Here is a 22,295-nt window from a genome sequence, read left to right as displayed (position 1 = left end):
ATTCTCTGGGAACATTTTGGGTAAGGCCCTTTTCTATTCTAGTATGACTGTGTCCCAGTTCACAAAACAAGGTGTAAAGAAATGGTTGGATGAGTTTGGTGTGGACGTTCTGACTTTAGGATGAACTGGAATGGAGATTGCGAGCCAGGCCTTCTCGTCAAACATCAGTGTCTGACCTTACAAAAGCTCTACTGGATGAATGGGCAGAAATTCCCACAGAAACACTCGAAAATCGTGTGGAAAGCCTTCCCTGCTTCCCAGAATGGAAGCGGTTATAGGCTGCATGAGGGGGGTACTACATGTGATCTCATAAAAGTCCCTGTTGGTGGAATGGTCAGGTGCCCTAATATATTTGTCCATATAGTGTAGAATCAATGGCCTGTTTGGGCCCTTTGAGAACAGAAGATGTTGTACTTGTCTCTCTCTTCTGCCCAGTCTCCTCGGTGGGTCAAATATGCCAAATAGATCACTCACTGCACTTAATACTCTGCTGCTCACAGTGCTTGCCAGTGCACAGTGCTATTTTCTATTTATAGATACAGATGGATATGTGAACTCTGGTAGTGATAACTAGAGTTTTTTAATGACTAAAAGCTTAAAAAAATTCCAAAGAAATCTTAATAGACCGAGGGCTGATAATAGGTGTCAAGATTATGTAACTCAGGAAGATATGTTATATTTTACATTTCTACAGTCTACATCTGTTTGCTAGAAAAACAAAACACCATGATTTTTCAAAAATGTAATGTTTATTATAAAAGACACAGCATTTCTATGTTAATCAAGGATTTTGGCATACTGCATGTTGTTCTGGTCATATACATAATATTCATATTCCATATTTCTTCTTCAGCGCATTTAAGGAATCACTGGTCTGTGATTGTTCTATGTGTGCAAATAAAGCATGAACAACTGCAAAGATGAAGACAGAAGACATGTAAGAAAAGAGACAATTTTCTTCTAAAATACAGGACTGATCTTGTTTTAGAATTATAGTTGACATAATATAATTATTCCTTAAGCATGGCAGTTTTTCCTACTTTAGGATGAGGGCTATTTTTTTTTTTAAAACTATGTATTCGCTCATCTTTAATAAAAAAATAAATAAATAAAGAATTGTGGGGGGGGGGAACTCTACCAGAAATTAACTTTCACTAAAGACTCAATCCTTCTCGTAGACAAATAAGGGCTATGTTTATTCTCTTTATGACCCTACATGCAAATGCATACCCATTCCAATATTTTTTTCCTCTTTCACATGATAAATGCAATGGCTAAAAACCGGTTTCTGTGCAAACTGAAACCTCTAGAAAACTATTAATAATCTCACTGATAAAAAGGTCACTTCTCCTAATTCATCCTCTTGGACTTCCATATCGTATTCTTTCACTTATCCCTACAATCATACAAGTTAACCTCATAATACCAATAACTTACTTTCTTTTTCCGATTGTGACAAAAACATTACTGCCATGTCGAATCTTCTCAGCTCTGATAGCCCCTGTAAGATTTCTACAATAAGGGATACGTCTTCTCTCCTGTTGAAAATACATATTTCAGACCACTGTTAGGATGCAAAGTAGTCAAATGATCTAGAGATTATAGATTTTATTCTTCAATATAATTTATGTTATCACCATACCTGGGAACTTCTGGGCTCCGGCTACCCGGAGCCTTCCCTTGCGAGATGCAGCCAGGACTGCCCACTGACATCGGTGGGCGTTCCCCCTGACGTCGATGGGAGGTCCTGCTGGGGGCGTTCCACAACTCCACAATTTAAATGGAAAATGGGCGGGGAGCGGGGCACCCGGAGAAGGGTGCTTCACTCGGCAATCTCTGGGCAAACCCAGAGAGTTCCCAGGTATTATTATTAATGGTTATAATTTTGCTAAAATATGAATTAAGAAACCCTGAACATCATGCAGTAGCATTTACCTAGGCGAAATGTGATAAAGTGCAGTAGAAAATAGATATGGCAGAATGGGAGAGCTTTCAAGGTAGAAGTGGTCAAGCATCTCTACAGTGGAACCTGTATATCTATCTAAAAGGCACTATGTGGACATGGGAAATGGTCTGTTGTCCATATCTCAGTCAGGAAGCACTGCTTGGAGTTTGAGTAGGTCTTATACTGTTGATATGTTAATATTTTGAAAATATTAAAAATTGTCTACAGACCAGCCTCACTCATTTCCAAACACCCTACTTGTTAATACTTTATTTTATCATTCCTTTAATAACTGCAGAAATATATTACCAAAAAAACAATCAAGGACCATAACAAAATGTTCTATCCTTATAATAAGTTATCAGATTTTACTTACTAACATATAAATGCATTAGAGAACTGGCTTCTCTTGGTCCTATTGGAAATTGTACAATTTTGCTTAAAGAACAACAAAAAAAGGCTGATAAGACATATATACTTTAATTTTCTCTACTTAAAAAAACCCTAAATACCAAGGTATAAACTATGCCACCTTTTTTTTTTATTTTCTAATTACTCAAAAACTAAAATACACAATAACTTTTCTTTTGTAAAAACCCCAACCTTCTGTGGGGAAATATCACTCACCCAATGTACTTATCTCGAAGAATTTTCAAAATTTCATTGAATACATCTGGGTCTAAAGCTTTTTGGAACAGTTTAGAATAAAGGGAGGGTTCAATTTGCTGCAAAAAAAAACAAAAAAATATAGAGTATTTAAAATATTTATTTGGAAACATGTTTATGTTACACAAAGTCACCTATTGTCATTCTGGCAAACATGTATAAAGCAGAGGGTCAGTGTTATTTAGATAACATAAAGTAGCTGGACTAGAAAGGGGGGTTATATGCCTATTATAACATTTAATACGTAGCTCAAGACAAAAATGGGAGGGGGGTGTAATTTTATCTTTAAAAAAAAATATTTTCAGGTACTCGATATTAAAAGGGTAAACAATGTTCAACGTCCTACACCCAGCCTCCTTCAAACAACTACAGCGTTCGTAAACCTTGGTAAATTATATGGTTACCAATAACTATATACCGTATTGGCTCGATTATACGCCACACAGGAATACATGTATCTATTATAGTTAGTCAGCATATGTTATATATAAACAGAAAACCAATAGCCATTTTAATTCATAATGCACCTTACTTATAGATATGCCCCTCTGCCCCCAGATATGCCACTCTGCTCCGCAGATATGCTTTATGCCCCCCAGATATGCCACTCTGCCTGCTTTATGCCCCCCAGATTTGTCGCTCTTCTCCCCTATGTCACTCTGCCCTCATATATGACACTCTGCTCCCCTAGATATGCTTTATGCCCCCCCCATATGCCACTTTGCCCCACATCCTCGATTTAACAATCCATCCCCAGACTCCCTGGTGTGTTGCAGGGCAGCCGGTGGAAGTGCCAGCAGCAGCGGGGGTTATAATTGGGCAAATACGGTAGTTTGGGATGTCTTACTTTCAGGTATTGGTAAAGTAAATCAGGGTTGCTTTTCAGTCTTCTGAAATCGGATTCAAGCTGGAAAGAATTTGCAGGAACTCCAGGAATCTCAATACTTGGTGCTGCAGTAGTAAAAGTTGACTCAACACTTTTCACTTGGGCTGCTGCTTGAGATACATTTTGAACTTTAACAGCAGACAGAGGCCTGCAGGACAAAATATTGTAATACAAGTTAAAAATACGGAGACAATGGAGCTATGAACTATAGACGGCTAACTAGCAAACTAAAAAGGTGAGAGCTCATGGACTGTGTAGAAGTATCATATAGGTAATGTAAAAAAAAAAAACGTTGATGAAAACACATCGTAATACCAGGAACAGGTCCATACTTCAGTGGTCAAGTATTTTACAAATTCCTATATAAATTGATTTAAGTGCAAATATGATCAATATTTTCCGTACACAAAGAACACTTTGCTAAAATCAGGAAATTCTTTAGCGGTATATACTGTATTTGTGATATTGGACTGCTTGTGTCGACATATAATGATATCACATCGGGTTTCGTCTGGCTCTTTGCTATCAATCAAAACTATGTGTCTTGATACTGGCTTAATACTTGAGGCTTGGGGAAGCACGAGAAATACCACAAAAGTTTTGGGGGTAAAGGTGATGGAAAACCATTCCACTTAAAATTAAGGGGGTAGTAGAAGCATTATTAAACACTCATCTAGAGACACCAGACGACTTGTTTTTTGCCTCAGAAATCTCATGGTGCTGCCACAACCACAAGGGATTCTGGGTAGGCGCATGCAAATAAGGTCAACAATGATCACCTTTAATACTGTTATATCAACTAAACATATTAGCCGAAATAGCAACAACACATTATTTGAAAATTAGTAAATGCATTGAAAATTAGTAAATGCGTTGAAAATTAGTAAATGCGTTGGCTGCCAAAAAATACCCATTTACCGAATATAAAACTATAGGTTATTGATTTACATTTCCTATTATCATTTTCTATGCCTGTTTTCTGAAAAACACAATGTTAGCTGATTAATTCTTTGAAACACATATTTTTCCAAGATTGCTGTATTTAATAAACACATTCATTTTCATTAAAAAGAAGGCAGTTCTAAACTTCAAAGTAAAACCAGAGAATGCAGTGGTGAAGAAGCTGATTTAATTAAATAAATTACCGATGTGATTGAAATTCAAGTTTGGTTACTGTGGCAATGCAACAATGTACAATAGGTCCCTTTCATTCCAAAAATAGTTCTTAATGATATTTACATTAAACACAATAATACAATTTACAGTAATGGCCACTCTTGTTCACATGCAAAAAAAAAAAAAAAAACTCACCGCTACCAATATATTGTGTGTGTGTGTATTATATATATATTATACACTGACTGGCCACTTTATTAGGTACAAGACAACCTGCTGAAATTCAAACCGAGCATCAGAATGGGGGAGAAATAGAATTTAAGTGACTTTGAACGTGGCATGGTTGGTGGCGCCAGACAGTTTCAGAAACTGATGATCTACTGGGATTTTTTTTTTTACGCACAACCATCTCTAAACGTTTACAGAGATTGGTCTGAAAAAGAGAGAAAAGGTCAGAGGCGAATGGGCAGAATGGTAACGGTATCTCAAACAACCATTTGTTACAACCAAGGTATGCAGAGTACCATCTCTGAACAAACGACAAGTCGAACCGTGTAGCAGAAGACCACACAGGGTGCCACTCCTTTCAGCTAAAAACAATCATATGAAGACATTTATTATCATATAGTCGCTTGGCCCTGATAAAAAGTTTACACACCCTTGAATGTTTGGCCTTGTTACAGACACACAAGGTGACACACACAGGTTAAAATGGCAATTACATGTTAATTTCCCACACCTGTGACTTTTTAAATTGCAATTAGTGTCTGTGTATACATAGTCAATGAGTTTGTTAGCTCTCACGTGGATGCACTAAGCAGGCTAGATACTGAGCCATGGGGAGCAGATATGAATTGTCAAAAGACTTGTGTAACAAGGTAATGGGACTTTATAAAGATGGAAAAGGACATAAAAAGATATCCAAGGCCTTAAAAATGCCAGTCAGTACTGTTCAATCACTTATTAAGAAGTGGAAAAATTGGGGATCTATTGATACCAAGCCAAGGTCAGGTAGATCATGAAAGATTTTAGTCACAACTGCCAAAAGAATTGTTCCGGATACAAAGAAAAACCCACAGGTAACCTCGAGAGAAACACAGGCAGCTCTGGAAAAAAGACGGTCTAGTTGTTTCAAGGAGCACAATACATCGATACTTGAACAAAAATGAGCTGCATGGTTGAGTTGCCATAAAGAAACCTTTACTGCTTCAATACCACAAAAAAGCCCTGTTACAATATGCCCCACAACACCTTGACATGCCTCACAGCTTCTGGCACACTGTAATTTGGAGTGAAAAGACCAAAATAGAGCTTATGGTCACAACCATAAGCACTATGTTTGGACAAGGGTCAACAAGGCCTATAGTGAAAAGAATACCATCCCCACTGTGAAGCATGGTGGTGGCTCGCTGATGTTTTGGGGGTGTCCAAGCTCTAAAGGCACAGGTAAATTTTGTGAAAATTGATGGCAAGATGAATGCAGCATGTAATCAGCATGAATGCAGCATGTAATCAGAAAATACTGGCAGACAATTTGCATTCTTCCACACGAAGGCTGCACATGGGATGCTCTTGCATAACAATGACCCTAAGCAGAAGGCCAAGGTGATCCTGACCTTAATATAATTGAGCCACTCTAAGGAGATCTCAAAGGTGTGTCTCATGCAAGACGACCAAAGACTTTGCATGATCTGGAGGCATTCTGCCATGACAAATAGGCAGCCATACCACCTACAAGAATTTGGGGCCTCATAGACAACTATTACAAAAGACTGCATGCTGTCATTGATGCTAAAGTGGGCAATGCACAGTATTAAGAACTAAGGGTATGTAGTCTTTTGAACGGGAGTAATTGAATTTTGAACAGTTGAATATGAATCCCATAAGAAATAAAATAAACGTGTTTTGCCGGCTCACCCATTTTTTCTTTAAAAATGGTACATATATTACCAATTCTCCTTGTTCTAAAGTTTTCAACCAGTTGTATGTAGGGCAAAAAACATTCTAATGCGATCAGGACAGTGTGTATTCCAGACAGTATATTTCGGTTTTACTTACAACAATCAGCCATAACATTATGACCACTGACAGGTGAAGTGAAAAACATAGATTATCTTGTTAACATGGCACCTGTCAGTGGGTGGTATATATTTGGCAACAAGTGAACACTTCATCCTCAAAGTTGAAGTGTTAGAAGCAAGAAAAATGGGCAAGCATAAGGATCTCAAAGACTTCGACAAGGAGCACATTATTAAGACTAGACTAAAACTGCAGCTCTTGTGGGGTATTCCCAGTCTGCAGTGTACCTATTAAAAGGGGTCCAAGGAAGGAAAAGTGGTGAACTGGCGATAGGGTCATGGGTGGTTAAGGCTCATTGATGCATGTGAGGGGGTTAAAGGTGGGGCCCCTGTGGTCAAATCCAACAGATGAGCTAGTGTAGCTTAAATTGCTGAAAATGTTAATGCTGGTTCTGATAGAAAAGCGACAGAACACACAGTGCATCGCAATTTGTTGTGTTTGTGGCTGCACAGACGAAGAACTGTCAGGGTGCCCATCCTGACCCTTGTCCACTGACAAAAATGCCTACAATAGGCATGTGAGCATAAGAACTGGATCACGGAGCAATGGTCTCTGTGCGGATACCACAACACACCTTCAAAGGTCTAGTGGAGTCCAAGCCTCAACATGTCAGGGCGTCATGTTACGGTTGATCCCTGCATCTCGCCTATAATATAGGACAAGGCTCCTCACACACACTATTAAGGGGGCAACTTATGAAACCTACAAAATTAAACAACGTCTACTGACAGCATAGGTCCTAGTTAAATGACACTTCTTTACCTTGCAAATAAATGGAGGGATTTATCAGAATCCCCCAAGATCCGTGGTTTCCAGAAGACGTTTTGGCTAAACCCACACAAGCAGCATACTCACTGCCAGCAAGCTCCAGTTTGTGCAAGGGTCCCGGGGGTCTAATGACACCCTCTGCTCAAATGCTCAGTAAGCATATGCCAGTAACGGGGGGGGCTTGAAAACTAGTGCCAAAACTGGACTCCAGCACAGATGTTTTCTTCATTGCTATGGCTGTAACGGACACTAGACTGTCCCTTTAACACAAAGAGTGGGTTAAAAAAGATTGGAAAAGATGAGACAACAGTTGCTTGAAAATTCTGTTTCTGTTTGAAAGAAGGTACAACACAGCTTGGTAGTTAACTTTTCATTTATCTTGAGCTATCTAATGTAAGGACTGCAAGAAGAGTGTTAAGTGCTACTATGTATAAAGGTGCTTTACTGGTATAGCAATGGAAAAGGCTCACATGTAAAAGAATTGGAGAAATGGTCTTAGCAGATAATTAAAGTTTATATACTAAAACTCAATAACAGAGGAGATCTTTGCAAACGAGAAAAAAAGCTATTCAGTGAGGTAGAAAGAAAATAATATGTTCCGACCTGTTCTGAGCTGCAGTATGAAGTGTTACGTCCATCAAAAACTGGCTATGTGAAATGCTTGAACTATATTTTTTTTAGTTTGATCATAATAGAAATCTATTTTCATGTTAGTTTGAGTACTACAGGTTTCAATAATCCAAAAATAGATATAAAATGAAAAGATTCCTAAAGTGATATCCAGTGGCTATAATTCAAGAACCAAAACTAAGGAGCTTTTTGTGAAAACAGCATTCTTTCTTACAAACATAATGCGTAAGCCCCAACTACACAAACATATATGCCTATATTAAAATGTGTTTATAGTAAAGTATAATTATGACATTGTACTAGGAGGTAAAGCCAAACATAGTAAGTATACATTATATTTTTGTGAAGCTGGAAGGAAGGTGCTTAGTTAGGTCAGTAGTATCTAAGAATGCATAAAGGGCTTAATAAAATTATTAGTATTTGCAGCTAGTAAACATATCTTCCTGTCCTAATCATGATCTTGATAAAGGTTACATAAGTGGTATTTATTTAATCAATGGTACTGAAGAAATTTCTATATTGTATATTTTTACTATTCAAATATGCCAGAACACATAACTCCCTGCATACATGACAGTGCCTACAAATGCTAATTTACAGGAGACATTTTATACCTGCAAGTAAACAGCAAACTTTAAAATTGACTTTTTAATACCCCAGGGAGCTATAGTATATTTTTAAGTAGTTTAATAGGCATAATTGAACTCAAACAACTTTCCTTAGGTAGAAGCTGCAGCAGATCGCCTCCTCTGTGGTGCGATAATTTGTACCACTGATGAAGCAGCCAACAGGCAAAGGAAGAAATCCCATTGAAATCATTGGGAATGCTCTCCTCATATGCACACAGAGGGTCTCTTTAGAAGCCAATTACCTAAGTCTTCAGCAGAACATCTGCCTGTATATATATATATATACATACACACACACGCATTTTAGGTTTCAAAGACTTACTGAGTAACTGGAGTGTCACTGATGTCTTCCATTTTAAGGATTTTTGGTGTAGGAATATCTGATGATGCAGGAATTAATTTAGGTTGACTTGAGTCTTGATTGGTCGCAAGTGGTTCTGCTAAAACTTTCAGTTTGCCAGTAGAGGCATTGTTTGAACTTTCTGTTGGGCCTCCAACTTCTTCTATTACCATCCTTCTCAGAGGTTTCTAGAGGGAAAAACAACATGAATAAAATGTTAGTAAGACTATTGGTAAACACCATTATAAATGTTTAATAAGCATACCGATCTGTAGGATTTGTGAACAATCCTTTTTTTTTTTTTGCAAGAATGCTTGGGATATGAATTATAATACAATAGAAGTGGGAGTTTGAAAATGACTTCAATTTACCAACACTACTGTGTGAATTTCACCCTGCAGTGAATTATGCATCAAAAACTCCAGCTAGCTAATTTGTGCGTAGCATAAGTTGTCGGCATCAGCTTTTTATAACGCATAATGAAGTGAGAGTTAAAACTAGAATTGCAAATCCACCTGCAAGCCACTGATATAGTGAATAAACCCTAAAGATTTGCGATTTTGTGGCAGGTAGCTACGGCTAGATATACCAAAGTAACCGGTCTTTAAATTCCATGTATTTGCTATTACAAGAAGTAAATGCTTGTCATTTCATTAATACAGTCCTACACAGATATGTAATTTAGAGTTATTTTTCACACTTTATTTATTAAGTTTATTAAGCAAACCCTATTTATATAAAAAGTAAGGTTTGCACAATCATTATCTTAAGCCGTGACGGACCAGCAATCGCTTCTTGCTTCAGAGTCCACAAGAAGCTGTTGGATCCTCAGGGCCAGAAGAGAAACCCATATTGTTTTACTTCACTGAGATGGTGGTTAGCAATCTCTTCCGTTCGCTGTGTGATCCCTGCGGCTGGTTTCAGCATGTTGTAAGATGGTATTCTAAGCATTGTTACCCTTTTTCTGGCATTTTTAATAAGAAAATGTATATATATTTTTTTCTCTATACAAAAGGCACAGGTCATTAGTGGTTGAAACATCTACCATCAACTTTAATAAAGCTGGCTTTATTTTGATAGTACAATCGGTCTATTGAAGAATACAAGTTATTTGGCTACCCCCGCTAGAACACAGACATTAATTACTTTTAAAAGGCAAAGATGTTTGAAGCTGTGGAGATCAACAAGTCATTATTGATTTTGTCTCTCACTTTTGAAAGCCATGAATCAATGGCCTTTTACGGTTATCTTTTATGGTTGAAAGGCCACATACCAGGAGTAAAGACTACAGTTTGACATTTAGATGTAAATAAATAAAAATGAGGTGTTTAGTGTACTTGACCATATGTGTTTTTATTCTGGGTTATTGGCAGCTTGGTTAAAATAATACCACTGTGTGTATGTACTTAGTATGTAATAATAAAAGTACATTTGAGGTCCTTGGCGCCATGCATTAAGACTACTTTAGCCATGGTTCTATCTTCAACAAAGGATGTTCTTCACTACAAACACTTTAAAGCACTCTATATGATAAAACGAGCATGTGTTTAGGGAGTTTTTTGGCCTCTGTCTGCATTACTGCAGTTAAGAAAATTTTGAAATAGATCAACTATTTTTTCTCAACCTTACTATGCAATAACATAATAATTCAAAAAAGAAAAAAAATTCAAGAGCAACAATTTGGACAAGGCCAAAAACAAAACAAGTTCTTAGAAGTCACAATTGTGTAAAAATCCTACATGATCATAAAAAAATATTTTTGACATCTATGCTATAGGAGAATAAAGTGAGAAGCCCATGAGCAAGTATTCTGACCAAGCAGGAAATAAAACAAAAACAATGGGTAGTCTAGTCTTACTTTTTATTACCTGTCAAAACAAAATATTGAATGCAAATAATTACTACTTAGTCTACAGAAACTCTTTGTGTGGTTGTGCATTCTTCCATGTCTTAATTTCTGTTTCTAAGCTATAGCTATTTGAGATCTATACATTTATTAACAACCTTCTGAGTGATTTAAGTGACATATGCAATTATTAAATACAAAAATAATAAAGCAGAAAAACACAATACGATTATTTTCTATTAATGGTTTTCTCCTGCATTGGAAGCTAATGACATACAGATCACATATACACAATTTGCATATAGCCATTTGCTAACTAGAAAAAGAGCGAAAAAAAGAGGGAAAATCATCTATCGTACGTGTTATTTTATTTCATTTAAAGAATGTAGATTACTCAGGTTCATCCAAAACCATAGCAAGTTTTATGCAAATGTTGCATAATTTCTCACGATTGCTCTGTGATGACACTACTGTAATGTGTCAGCTCACGCATGAAGCTGCAATCTGTTGGCTCTACCCATATTTTTTCACTTCCGACCAAAAAAAGAAAAATACTTACAGCAGATCTCAAATGTTCTGGTTTGTTTATTGCCATTAACACTTTACGTTGTTCATTCCCTGTATTGTTAACTGTAGTTTGTTGCTGGTTGCCGTTTACATCACTTGTACCTAGCTCCTAGACCATAAAGAAATAGGAAAATTACTAAAATATTTAAGTACGTTTCATGAAGACAACATGCTTTAAAGAGGAGATGAAACTGGCAGAAAAGAGAAATTTGCAAGATAAATATATTTCACAAATGAATGGTAAATGTTTAGAACATTCTTCAAACATGAAGAAAGCCGTTTGAAGAGCTATATATTATTTTTTAATAACCTTGTGAGTGATTTGAGTGACATCTGTAATCAGCCTCTTCGTGACTGGACTGGTTTTCAAATGTTGTACCCTTTTAACATTTCTACAGTTTAGCTCTAATTTCTCTTTTTTTTCATTTATTGAACACACAAAATTACACATCTACATGAATACGTTTTACAAATGAAGACAAAAAGACACTGAATATTTGGTCCACAATACAGAGAAAATTGTCCCCCCCCCACTACAAGAAGGGTTTCTTTTAGATATCATTATTTTGATCATATTATAAAATGTCTCCTTACGTTCTATACTATTGTTTCATAGTTTTTCTACTTTGGGGCAAGAAAGGGTTTTTTAGGCATATTTTTAATATATCATATTAACAGGGCTCCATTGCCCTGATCACAGCACCTACTATCAGCATGCAAGGAGAGCTCAGAGGTCTCAGGACGGTCTAGACTGTATTGCATTAGCCTCTACCACTTCCGATTTGAGGCAGTACCATTTATCTATGACCCTAAAGCAACATTTCCTTACATTATATGTAAACTTCATCATACATCTGTTTAGGTAGTGAAATTTTTTTTTATTTATTAGAGGGCAGTAGGTGACATAATTATCATACACAGTATGATACATGCACAGAAGCAGGGATTGGATTATTTTTCCTGTAGGTTGACAAGCTGTCATGGTGCTGGTTCTTTTGGCCTGGGGGGGTAGACAAAGCACATTCGTGCTACAAACATACATACACTGACACACACTCGAACAATAATTTACACATAACACTCAAAAGGAATCTACGATCTAGTGTGCGCCACACCAGAGATCGCTCTGTGAAGAGGAATTATGAATGTTGGTCTATAGTAATTCCCAATATTGTCTAATGGCAGCTTTCAATTTTTGGAGCATCGCAAAACTGTTAAATAACCACAGCTTCAAAGGCCTTACAAAGTAACCACACATACTTGAGATATCTTAGCCAGTTCAGACACCGCTTGCTTGTTTCCAGGTTCCAATTTTAAAACCATTTCAAAATCTGAGAACAAAACATTTAAAAATATAAAACTGTTATTTTAAATAAACAATGGTTAAAAGCGGCAAATCTACTTAAAACATGACCTCATGAATGTAAATGCTTGATATGGTACAAAACAAAAACTAAGATGTCTATTGGAGGCAGAACATGACATTAGTTACTTGGCGATTGCTCACATTTAACAATTTGCCCCAGAAATTCTTCATCTATGCCTTCATAAATATGTCCTATTTGCACTCTAAGTAACATGAGGTAGTGATTTGTCTTCCTCACCATCTTTCGCCTCCTTCAGCTTTCCAAGCATTGACCTGGCTGTCCCTCTTCTAGCAAAAGCTTTTCCATATGTAGTGTCCAGAGATATGGCCTGGGTGCAGTCTTCTTCTGCTTCTTTATATCTTGCAAAACAGATAACATACACAGAAATTAATTTTTTGTTTAAACTGAGACTATTTTTACCATGCAATGAAAAAGCCACATACTAACACATTATTACATGTTATTCCATAGTTACTTAAATGGATTATACAGTGTGAAGTAACAGCTATACACATTTCCCAGATAACGAGATAAAAGAAACTAGATATTTTTAAGTTGAAATAACTTACAAATATTACATTCAATTCATGTAATTGGAATTTAGGTCCAAAATGATAGACACATAAACATACTGTACATGACTATATAAAAACTACAGTATACTGTATGTGCCTATGGTAAATACTAGCTTTCCTTCCAAAAAATACTAGTAGCTATAAGTGAGAATTAAAGAGCCACTATATCTTTATGAGAACACTTTTTTTTTTTTTTTTTTTTTTTTTTTTTTAAAGAAGCTGATGCTACGTTTAAGATGCCTCTGCAATTTTGTGAAAATAATGTACTTTCAGAGAAACACTGACTTCTCTAAGCTTGCTACATAACTGCTAATCACACGTTTGTGGATGACAGGCTCGCTTTTCAGAGACAGTCCAGCCATCATACGCACTTTAATGCACATGACAGCTGTGTGCACCGTTTAAATTAACCCTTTTCACTGCCTCTAGCTGAGATGCATTTGGCTGGTGGAATCTAATAAGACCCTCGCACAATGGGAGCTCTTTGACTGGTGGCTTCAAGTAGCCAAAACTGGTATAAAACAAGGAAAGCAGAGGGTGAGTTATGCTGGAGCTTCAGATAACTGCTTTTTATTTATGTATGGGATATTAGGATGTCCCTTTCATTACTTATACAGCAATAATTCAAATGAACAAATCATACATTTATCACATGCTGCAGTCTGAGATTAAACTAGAATGGAATAATTGTTTTTTTTATTATTTTTTTGGAATTTTTTTTTTTTCCAAACAAACATAAATACAATATTAGACAATTTAAGTTGCGTGTTTAATACTTTTGATACACTGACATAATGTTAAGATTTAAAAAAAAAAATACTATATTAGAAGTTTGCAGAAAACTCTTCTTTCAAAGAACACTTACTTCTGGATTTTCAGATATGCCATGGCTCTGTTTGCTGGAAGTAATGCATTGGTGCCATCCGCAGACATGCCCTGAGTGTAGCACTCAATAGCAGCTTCATATTTGCCTTCTTTAAAATAAGCATTGCCCTGTAGATTTTACATTTTAGATTCTGAATACCAATCCCAAAACCATAAGCACAAATGGAATGTGAAAATTTTAATTCAATATAAAAGGAAGGAGGGTAATAATAACCAAAAGGCATGGAGGAAAAACAAACTGTTACATGCAGTATTTGAAATGCACCATGAATCAAGAATACAAACAAAATTAATCTGTGAAATTAGAAAGATGCAGATATTTTGCAAATTTTCCTCTTCCAAAAGATAATTTACAGATACTGGAATGAGAAAGGTTTATATGTTGTATTTCAACATCAGCAACTGTGTTAACATCTTGGTACAATCTGTAAAATTGTTGCATACCGCAATAAAAACACATTTTTGCAAAAATTACGATGTGTGGACTGTCAGCACGTACAACAAAACAGTAAGCATGCAAAGTCTGAACACCTTCACAACAATTTCGCATGAGATTTCATTACTGTTGCAATAAAGAAGGAACAATTACCAGGTCTTTCTGGACAATAGCTTGTTGCTTCAGCCGTTGTGTCTCTAGCTGCTTCATCTCCTCTTCACTCATTTCAACAGGTTTTGGCTTTTTAGTGTCTTTTTTCTCTTGTGGTATATTGGAGGAAGGCTGTATTTGCTAAAAAGAAAAACTGAATTATTCCTCAAACATATATATGTAGACATGTTTGTTCATATAAGCATGACGGATGAATCACAATCCAATGAAACCAACATTATCTAAGCACCAAAAAAAATTGAACAGGGTACTCCACATTAAATTTATAGAGTGGATAGCATAGGGTGAAAAGGGAAGGATGAAACTTAAGATTGACTATAACATTAACATACATTAAGACATACTGGTATAGTTGGAGAGGGTCCTGCTCTAGTCTTTTCAGAGGTTGAAAACTGAAGACACAAGATGATGGACCATTTGGTGAATTGTCACTGAGATGTCGCTGAGAAGTTAGATCTCGAAGTTGGTTAAAACAGATGGTTTCTTTTAGAATGCAATTTGGGAGTATTAGTATTAGGAGGATAGATTGTATGCTTCCCTGAATAGTTAGGTTTTCAGTGAGCGCTTAATGTTATAATAATAAGCCTGGCAGAATGGGGTAAGGAATTCAAACAGGTACAGCATGGGCGATATCCTGGCTACGTGGGTGGTAAGAAGTAATAATGGTTGAACTGCAAGTCATTCTTGGGGTAAAGAGGATGGCTAGAAGAGTATTTGAGAAACTTTACATTTTTAATTAATACATAAGCATACATATTCATAGAAAAATACACAAAAAAATACGTTGATATGAGTATAAGCACGCTATTGTTATTGTAGAAGCTCTAATGCCTTTTGCTGAAAAGGCTTCTTCAGAGGGTTATGACACAGAAAACAGGTCATTACTGCAGCTTTTAAGACACTTAATTTTTCCAAATTATATAAATACCTGATTAATTTTCTTAAGTTCATTTGTAGCCTCAAAGTTGTTTGGATCAAGTTCTAAAACTCTTTCGTAATCTACAAAAAAAACCCAAAAACATTTATCATAAACATATATACCTACCTATATAAGCGCACTTTTCAACTCCACTTCCTCCAAGTCCACAAAATTCATAAAGACCCCATTTGAATGGCGTAAATTAGAAATACTTATTTTGCTTATTGAACTGGTGATCTGACAAAGTGTAATACATTTAAAAAAAATAAGAAATATACAATTATGTCACCTTGGTTATGGGAAAGATCTATAAAGACCAGCAAACCCTGCCCAAAAAACACAGATCATACCCCTTCCATCAGAAATAGTTATTGGGATTCAGCTCACCGATTGAATTATGAATTATACAGGGCAGGCTTGGTTGTTTTGCAGGAGAAACTTGCCAGTGATAGCCCTTTATAATGCATAGTAAAGTTTGTAAGCCAAAATCGCAACTCCTGCAAACATTCCCTTTAGTGAATAAACATACGTGTTATGTGTGCGTGTAGGGGTGGATGGTTAAGTCTTTAACACAACTATTTTAAAATATTAAAAACATACATATTAAAACAGGAATGTATAAAATACAAAGAATTGGGCCATAGGAAAACAGGCTAATTGCTTGTCCAGCGCTTACCTTCCTTTGCCCCTTGCAGATTCTTTAGTGCAAGACGAGCTGCTCCCCTGCGAGCATATGATTTTGAATAATTTCGATTCAAAGCAATAGCCAGATTGCAGTCCGATTCAGCTACAGCATATCTGGGAGAAACATTTTATTTATTTATTTTTTTAAGTGACAAAGTCCTGCTTCAAAAGAAAGATAGCCGACTAAGCAATCTATGACTTCTCATTCTGTAATACCGTTTTCTTAAAACATCCACTTGATGCACAACTTACTTCTTTAGTCTAAAGAACGCAGATGCTCGGTTTGTAGGCAATACTGCATTGTACGGATCAGCATTCATGCCTTTTGTATAGCACTCTATGGCTTCATCATACTTTCCCATCTTGAAATAATTATTCCCCTGTGAAATATCTTAATTTTAGTAACACATTCATGTTATTTTGCAGAAGAAAGGAGATTCTAGCAAATGAAATGGCCATTCGTGTATGAACATACAACATGGTTTACTTCTGCATGTTATATATACACATCTACATGAATACGTTTCACAAATGAAGACAAAAAGACACTGAATATTTGGTCCAAAATACAGAGAAAATTCTAGTGCAATAAACTTAAGTAGTTTAATTTGTAGCTTGAGAAAGACTTCTTGACTAATACATTTCTTTACTTTCATATATTTGTGCCAAATGTACGGAAGGTAATCATTTTCAAGTACCGATAAACATTTGTGATGTAGATTTAAAACAGAAAATAAATGTAAAGAAAATATTGCACATACACCAATACTAAATATGCATGCATATTCACAAGTGGCAATTTGCTTACAAATATGGCACCCTACACAATAGTATTCTTCTGTATTCTACAGACAAAGCAGATATGTGAACAAAAGGTTTAAATAAAACTATCTCACAAGGTATGAATTTACATAACACTCAACAGATCAACTACTGAGCTATGATGAAAAGATGGATATTTATTAACATAGGAGCAAAGCAAGCATTTTCACCTTTTCTTTCTCTCTAAGAGCTTTTTCGGTGTCTATAGCTATTCCATCTTCATCCCCAGAATCTGACTCTGCTGACATTGATTCATGAGTATTGTCCTCTTTGTCAAGCTCTTCTAATGCTTTGTCCTATAGAACAAGACAGAAACTGCAGATATGATATTCCCTGCTTAAAATAAGTAGGCAATATTAAAAAAAGAGGGGAAAAAATATCTTGGCAGAAATTATTTATTACACATCAACAGAAAGCCAATGTTACTAGGTGCATCTAGTGAGGTACATTTCATTTTCTGTGGTTGTCAGACTGACAGATAGTGGACAGCAGACATGTGTTAATGATCATAGCGCACACCTCAGCCCGGGGAAAATTAACAAATGATGATCTCTATCTGCTTCAGCAGTAAGGAACGCTTGTTTGGCTTACAGAGCGGTAGCATGAATCTAGTTAAGACCCCTCTAATCAATATATATGTTGGCAATGGTATCACTGCACGCAAAAAGGGAGCATCAGTCACCCAGAGAAAACAGCTTGTATCTAGATTTTGGTGGCATTGTAAAACTAGCTTTGTCTTCTTCAAAATAAACCCAAGGTTATCCGTAAAGTACAGTGACACCAGCATGAAGATGAACTAGATAGTTAACAGTTCTTTACTATTTTTTCATACTTTGGAGATGTCTATTAGTGTCATTTTTTTGTGATACTAGTGTTCCAATATATGTACCGTATTTGCTCGATTATAAGACGAGGTTTTTTTCAGAGCAAATGCTCTGAAAAATACCCCTCGTCTTATAATCGGGGTCGTCTTCTAATCAGACCTCAAATAGAGGTCTGATTAGGAGACTAAGATCCAGATCCCCCGCACCGCTGCAGGGGACCTGGATCCTCCTGTCGTCGCCCCCCCCCCCCCCCACACACACACACTTACCGGTGCTTCCGGAGGTGAAGTTGGCAGCGGGGGTTTGTATGCGTCCGTCGCAAATACCTTCCCCGACTGTCAGAGTTCAAGAGTTCCTGATCTCTGACAGCCGGGGAAGGTATTTGCGACGGACGCATACAAACCCCCGCTGCCAACTCCACCTCCTTCCGGCTGCCGCGGAATGAGACGTCAACCCGCTGCCCCGGCAATACAGGAGGAAATTGGAAGCACCGGTAAGTAAGTAAGTAAGTAAGTGTGTGTGTGTGTGTGTGTGTGTGTGTGTGTGTGTGTGTGTGTGTGTGTGTGTGTGTGTGTGTGTGTGTGTGTGTGTGTGTGTGTGTGTGTGTGTGTGTGTGTGTGTGTGTGTGTGTGTGTGTGTGTGTGTGTGTGTGTGTGTGTGTGTGTAGGGCATTTCTGGAATGCCTTACACCCCTATATGCCACTCTGGCACTTAGGGGGTTAAAAGGCATATTATGGGGCAGAGTGGCATATAGGGAGGTATAAGGCATTTCAGGAGGCAGAGTGGCGTTAAGGGGGCATTTAATAGTGCACTCTGCCTCCTGAAATGCCTTATACCTCCCTATATGCCACTCTGCCCCATAATATGCCTTTTAACCCCCTAAATGCCAGAGTGGCATATAGGGGTATAAGGCATTTCTGGAGGCAGAGTGCTCTATATAATGCCTTTTAACTCCCTTAATGCCACTCTGCCTCCTGGAATGCCTTATACCTCCCTATATGCCACTCTGCCCCATAATATGCATTTTAACCCCCTAAATGCCAGAATGGGATATAGGGGTATAAGGCATTTCTGGAGGCAGAGTGGCACATAGGGGGTCAAAAGGCATACCATGGGGCACAGTGGCATATAGAGGGTTAAAAGGCATATCATGGGCCACAGTGCCATATTGGTGTGGCAAGCCTGGGGGCAGATGTGCGTAACTGGGGGACAGGTTGGAAAATACAAGAAATAAAAACAAAAAAAAAATATTTTTCTCAATCATAGCTTTTATTTAAAAAAATAGTTTACATGAATTAACATTTACTGGTAAAACTTTTTTCCTTTAGGGTCGTCTTATATTCAGGCTTTTTCTTTTTTTCCTAAGTTAATATTCAGATTTTGGGGGGTCGTCTTATAATCAGGGTCGTCTTATAATCGAGCAAATACGGTACATTTATAAATATAAATCTAACTACATAGAATGCATGCTATTCTTGCAAAAAAACAAAAACAAAAAAAACATCAGTAAAGCTGAAAGATCCCCATTCATGTGAAAGAAGCACAATTCAATACTGTCAACTTACAACATCAAGCTTGTCCCAGTATTCATAATCGAGCAGTTTTATCTTGGGTTTTTTCACCTCCTCGTGGTTTGTTTTATCAGTTGGCAGTTTGCTTTTGGTCTTTTTCTTCTTCTTATAATCTTTGTTTCTAATTGGTGGTAGTGTCTACATATAAAATAGCAGAAGAATGTTGCAGACAGATAACACAAATGTTTGTAAGTTTGTAACCAGAAACATTTTTTTTGTGAGTATTTGTATCCACTAATAAGTATGTCTGCAACAAAAAGTAATACCCAATGATGCTATGCATGTTTTCATACAAACATACATACATACAAACATACATTCAAGAGGCTAAGAGGTTTCACTCACTTTTTTTTTTTTTTTTTTTTTTTTTTTTTTTTTTTTTTTTTACTTTCAAGCAGAACATATATTGACTAACCACATTTTCTTTTCACTTTTGTTTTTCATATTTTCACTGCATTAACATACCAGAGAGTTATACGCATTAAAATTAAAAATAAAATTGCGGACTAGACTGTTCCTTTAAGACATTGACTACAGCTGCCATTAACTTAAACTCATCAATAGCTGCAAAGCCTGAATTTTATAAATATTATTGTACTGTTAACTAGAACATGCATTTTAAAGTTGTTCAATAAAAAGGAATCTAAATAAACCAAACTAAATAAAAAGTTTAGTAAAGAACGCACACAAAACATAAAAATTGTTATTCATTCTTGATCTAGCCTTAACCTACAGAATGGACCTTACTTGAGTATCTAAAGCAGTTGTTTCCCTCACTTGTTAACTACTGAGAATGCTTCATGATCATCTCGCTCCTACAAAATATAAATGTTGACCCCTTACTCAGTGTGAATAAATACACAATCAATACTTCAGTGACAAGGCCTACAAGAAGTTGGCAAGCATGTTGATGCCTTGCTACCTGAGCCAAGAGAAACAGCAACCATACCTCCCTGAGGCATGACAAATAATTTAAGGTCACACAAAAAAGCACATTTCTATATAGAATTCTCGCAATCCAAGTAAGCAAAATGAAGACTCTCAATGTAGAACACATGTACAGATTTACACTTGTAGCCACAATTTCATTCACCACTTGCCTCTTCATCCAGACCCGTCTGTTTATTAAGTTTAGCGTCCACTTTCTTGATATCCTTTTCCCAAGTTTCCAGCTCCTTCATAAAGTCTTGCAACTCTTCTGCATTTTCTTTCATCTGTAACTGCAGCTCAATAGCTTTGTTTGGAGAAGACATCCTGATTTTCAAACCAAGTCAACTGCCCACCTTGAAGAATAAGAACACTAAATACATGCCTTTGTGGAACGTCATCACAAGTGTCGGCTTCCCTTCAATAAGTCAAGCCCCAACAGCATAAACATATCACTGCATCAGGCAGCTTTCGGGGAACAAAATATACATAGCAGGTAACCATGTACAAAATGAGCTTCATCAGTGCACAGCATATTAGTTATACCTACGTTACAGTTGACATTAAATTGTATCGTCTCTGATGTCACTAAATGCATTAAAAACCCCATATTACTTACAGCTCAAATATAACAATCTTCTTATAAACAAAGTGTCAAAAGAAAAGCAAGAAAGAGATAGAAGTGCAACTGATCTAAGTATAACGTGTAGCAACATATAGGCAGATTATTCAAATGCTTCCAAATGGTCTGGTAACATATTAACACATGTAGCGGTAATGCTTACTTGCATGTGGTTATATGTTCGTTTTATATTCTTGAACAGGGGCGAACAACTCATGTCCTCAAGGATCACAGTTTTCAGTTACCCCAGTTTCAACAATGACATGACGATTAAAAAAGTCATTGAACAACTATTTTTTAGCAATAACACATAGCATTTGTGGCATGTTGGCTGCCCTCCAGAACTGGAGTGGGGCAACCCCTACCTTTAGGGCCCTGTTAGCTCTATAACTCTGGATCGATGTGGAAAGTGTTAATAAATAATACAACATAAAGCAAATACAGCAGCAGTAATGGTAGCCAGTAAAACATATGTTTTCTATTTAGGAAACTGGCGCTATAGGCCCCCCCCATGATTTTTGGAGCCGAGTGAATTGAAAGATCTAACATATCACGATAGGCCTTGTCATTAGCATAACTGAAACCAATGTAATCACTGTATGTGGCACCTCAGCCGGGCAAGAGAGCCATACTCACTTAACTCAGTAGTCACTCACTCCTCTCCGACACTAACCACCTGCATGTCTTCCGCTAGCCGGTAGTCATAGATACCAAAAGCCACACGGGCATCGGGTAAACCGAATTGTCACACTAGAAGACAGCGCCCCCTGATGCCACGACACCTCTGCGAGCATCACGCATGGCGGAAGTGTAAACAAAGTATTCCACGATGACAATAACTGAGATTTGGAAATAACGTACTTAGAAATACTCTTTCAAGGGTTAAGCACGATAAGAACGAGCCATAGATATTATAAAAAAATAGGAAAATAATTCCTTTGTTTCCTAATCAAAAATGGTGGCGGAGGCATCAAGGAGAGTGACGTAATCACGCAATACCAAGAAGTTCTAAACATCGGA

At 36.9% G+C, this 22,295-nt stretch overlaps 1 protein-coding gene across 1 annotated transcript; it reads right to left on the bottom strand.

Moving 5' to 3' along the window:
• Positions 1–730: 730 nt before the first annotated feature.
• On the bottom strand, positions 731–22,097 carry RPAP3 (RNA polymerase II associated protein 3). The gene is made up of 17 exons (XM_053462564.1): positions 21,912–22,097; positions 20,827–21,009; positions 19,721–19,864; positions 17,502–17,627; positions 16,762–16,889; positions 16,502–16,623; positions 15,835–15,905; positions 14,889–15,026; positions 14,280–14,407; positions 13,077–13,198; positions 12,733–12,803; positions 11,465–11,581; positions 9,042–9,247; positions 3,459–3,645; positions 2,573–2,670; positions 1,438–1,538; positions 731–912 (listed from the first exon to the last, which is right to left on the bottom strand). Exons 2-17 carry the CDS (start codon positions 20,977–20,979, stop codon positions 830–832), a joined length of 1,995 nt encoding a protein of 664 aa, XP_053318539.1. The 5' UTR covers positions 20,980–21,009; positions 21,912–22,097; the 3' UTR covers positions 731–829.
• Positions 22,098–22,295: the final 198 nt, after the last annotated feature.

Source organism: Spea bombifrons, chromosome 4 (genome assembly GCF_027358695.1).
Source record: "Spea bombifrons isolate aSpeBom1 chromosome 4, aSpeBom1.2.pri, whole genome shotgun sequence".
NCBI lineage: Eukaryota > Metazoa > Chordata > Amphibia > Anura > Pelobatidae > Spea > Spea bombifrons.
This window is presented reverse-complemented; position numbering and strand designations above follow the sequence as displayed.

Excerpts from the sequence above, each read along its gene's own strand:
- RPAP3 (XM_053462564.1), bottom strand. The coding sequence starts at position 20,979 with ATGTCTTCTCCAAACAAAGCTATTGAGCTGCAGTTACAGATGAAAGAA. Across the intron at positions 17,628-19,720 it reads ACTGGGACAAGCTTGATGTT|GACAAAGCATTAGAAGAGCT; the intron begins GTAAGTTGACAG and ends CTTGTTCTATAG. Across the intron at positions 15,027-15,834 it reads AACTTAAGAAAATTAATCAG|CAAATACAGCCTTCCTCCAA; the intron begins GTATTTATATAA and ends TTTTCTTTTTAG.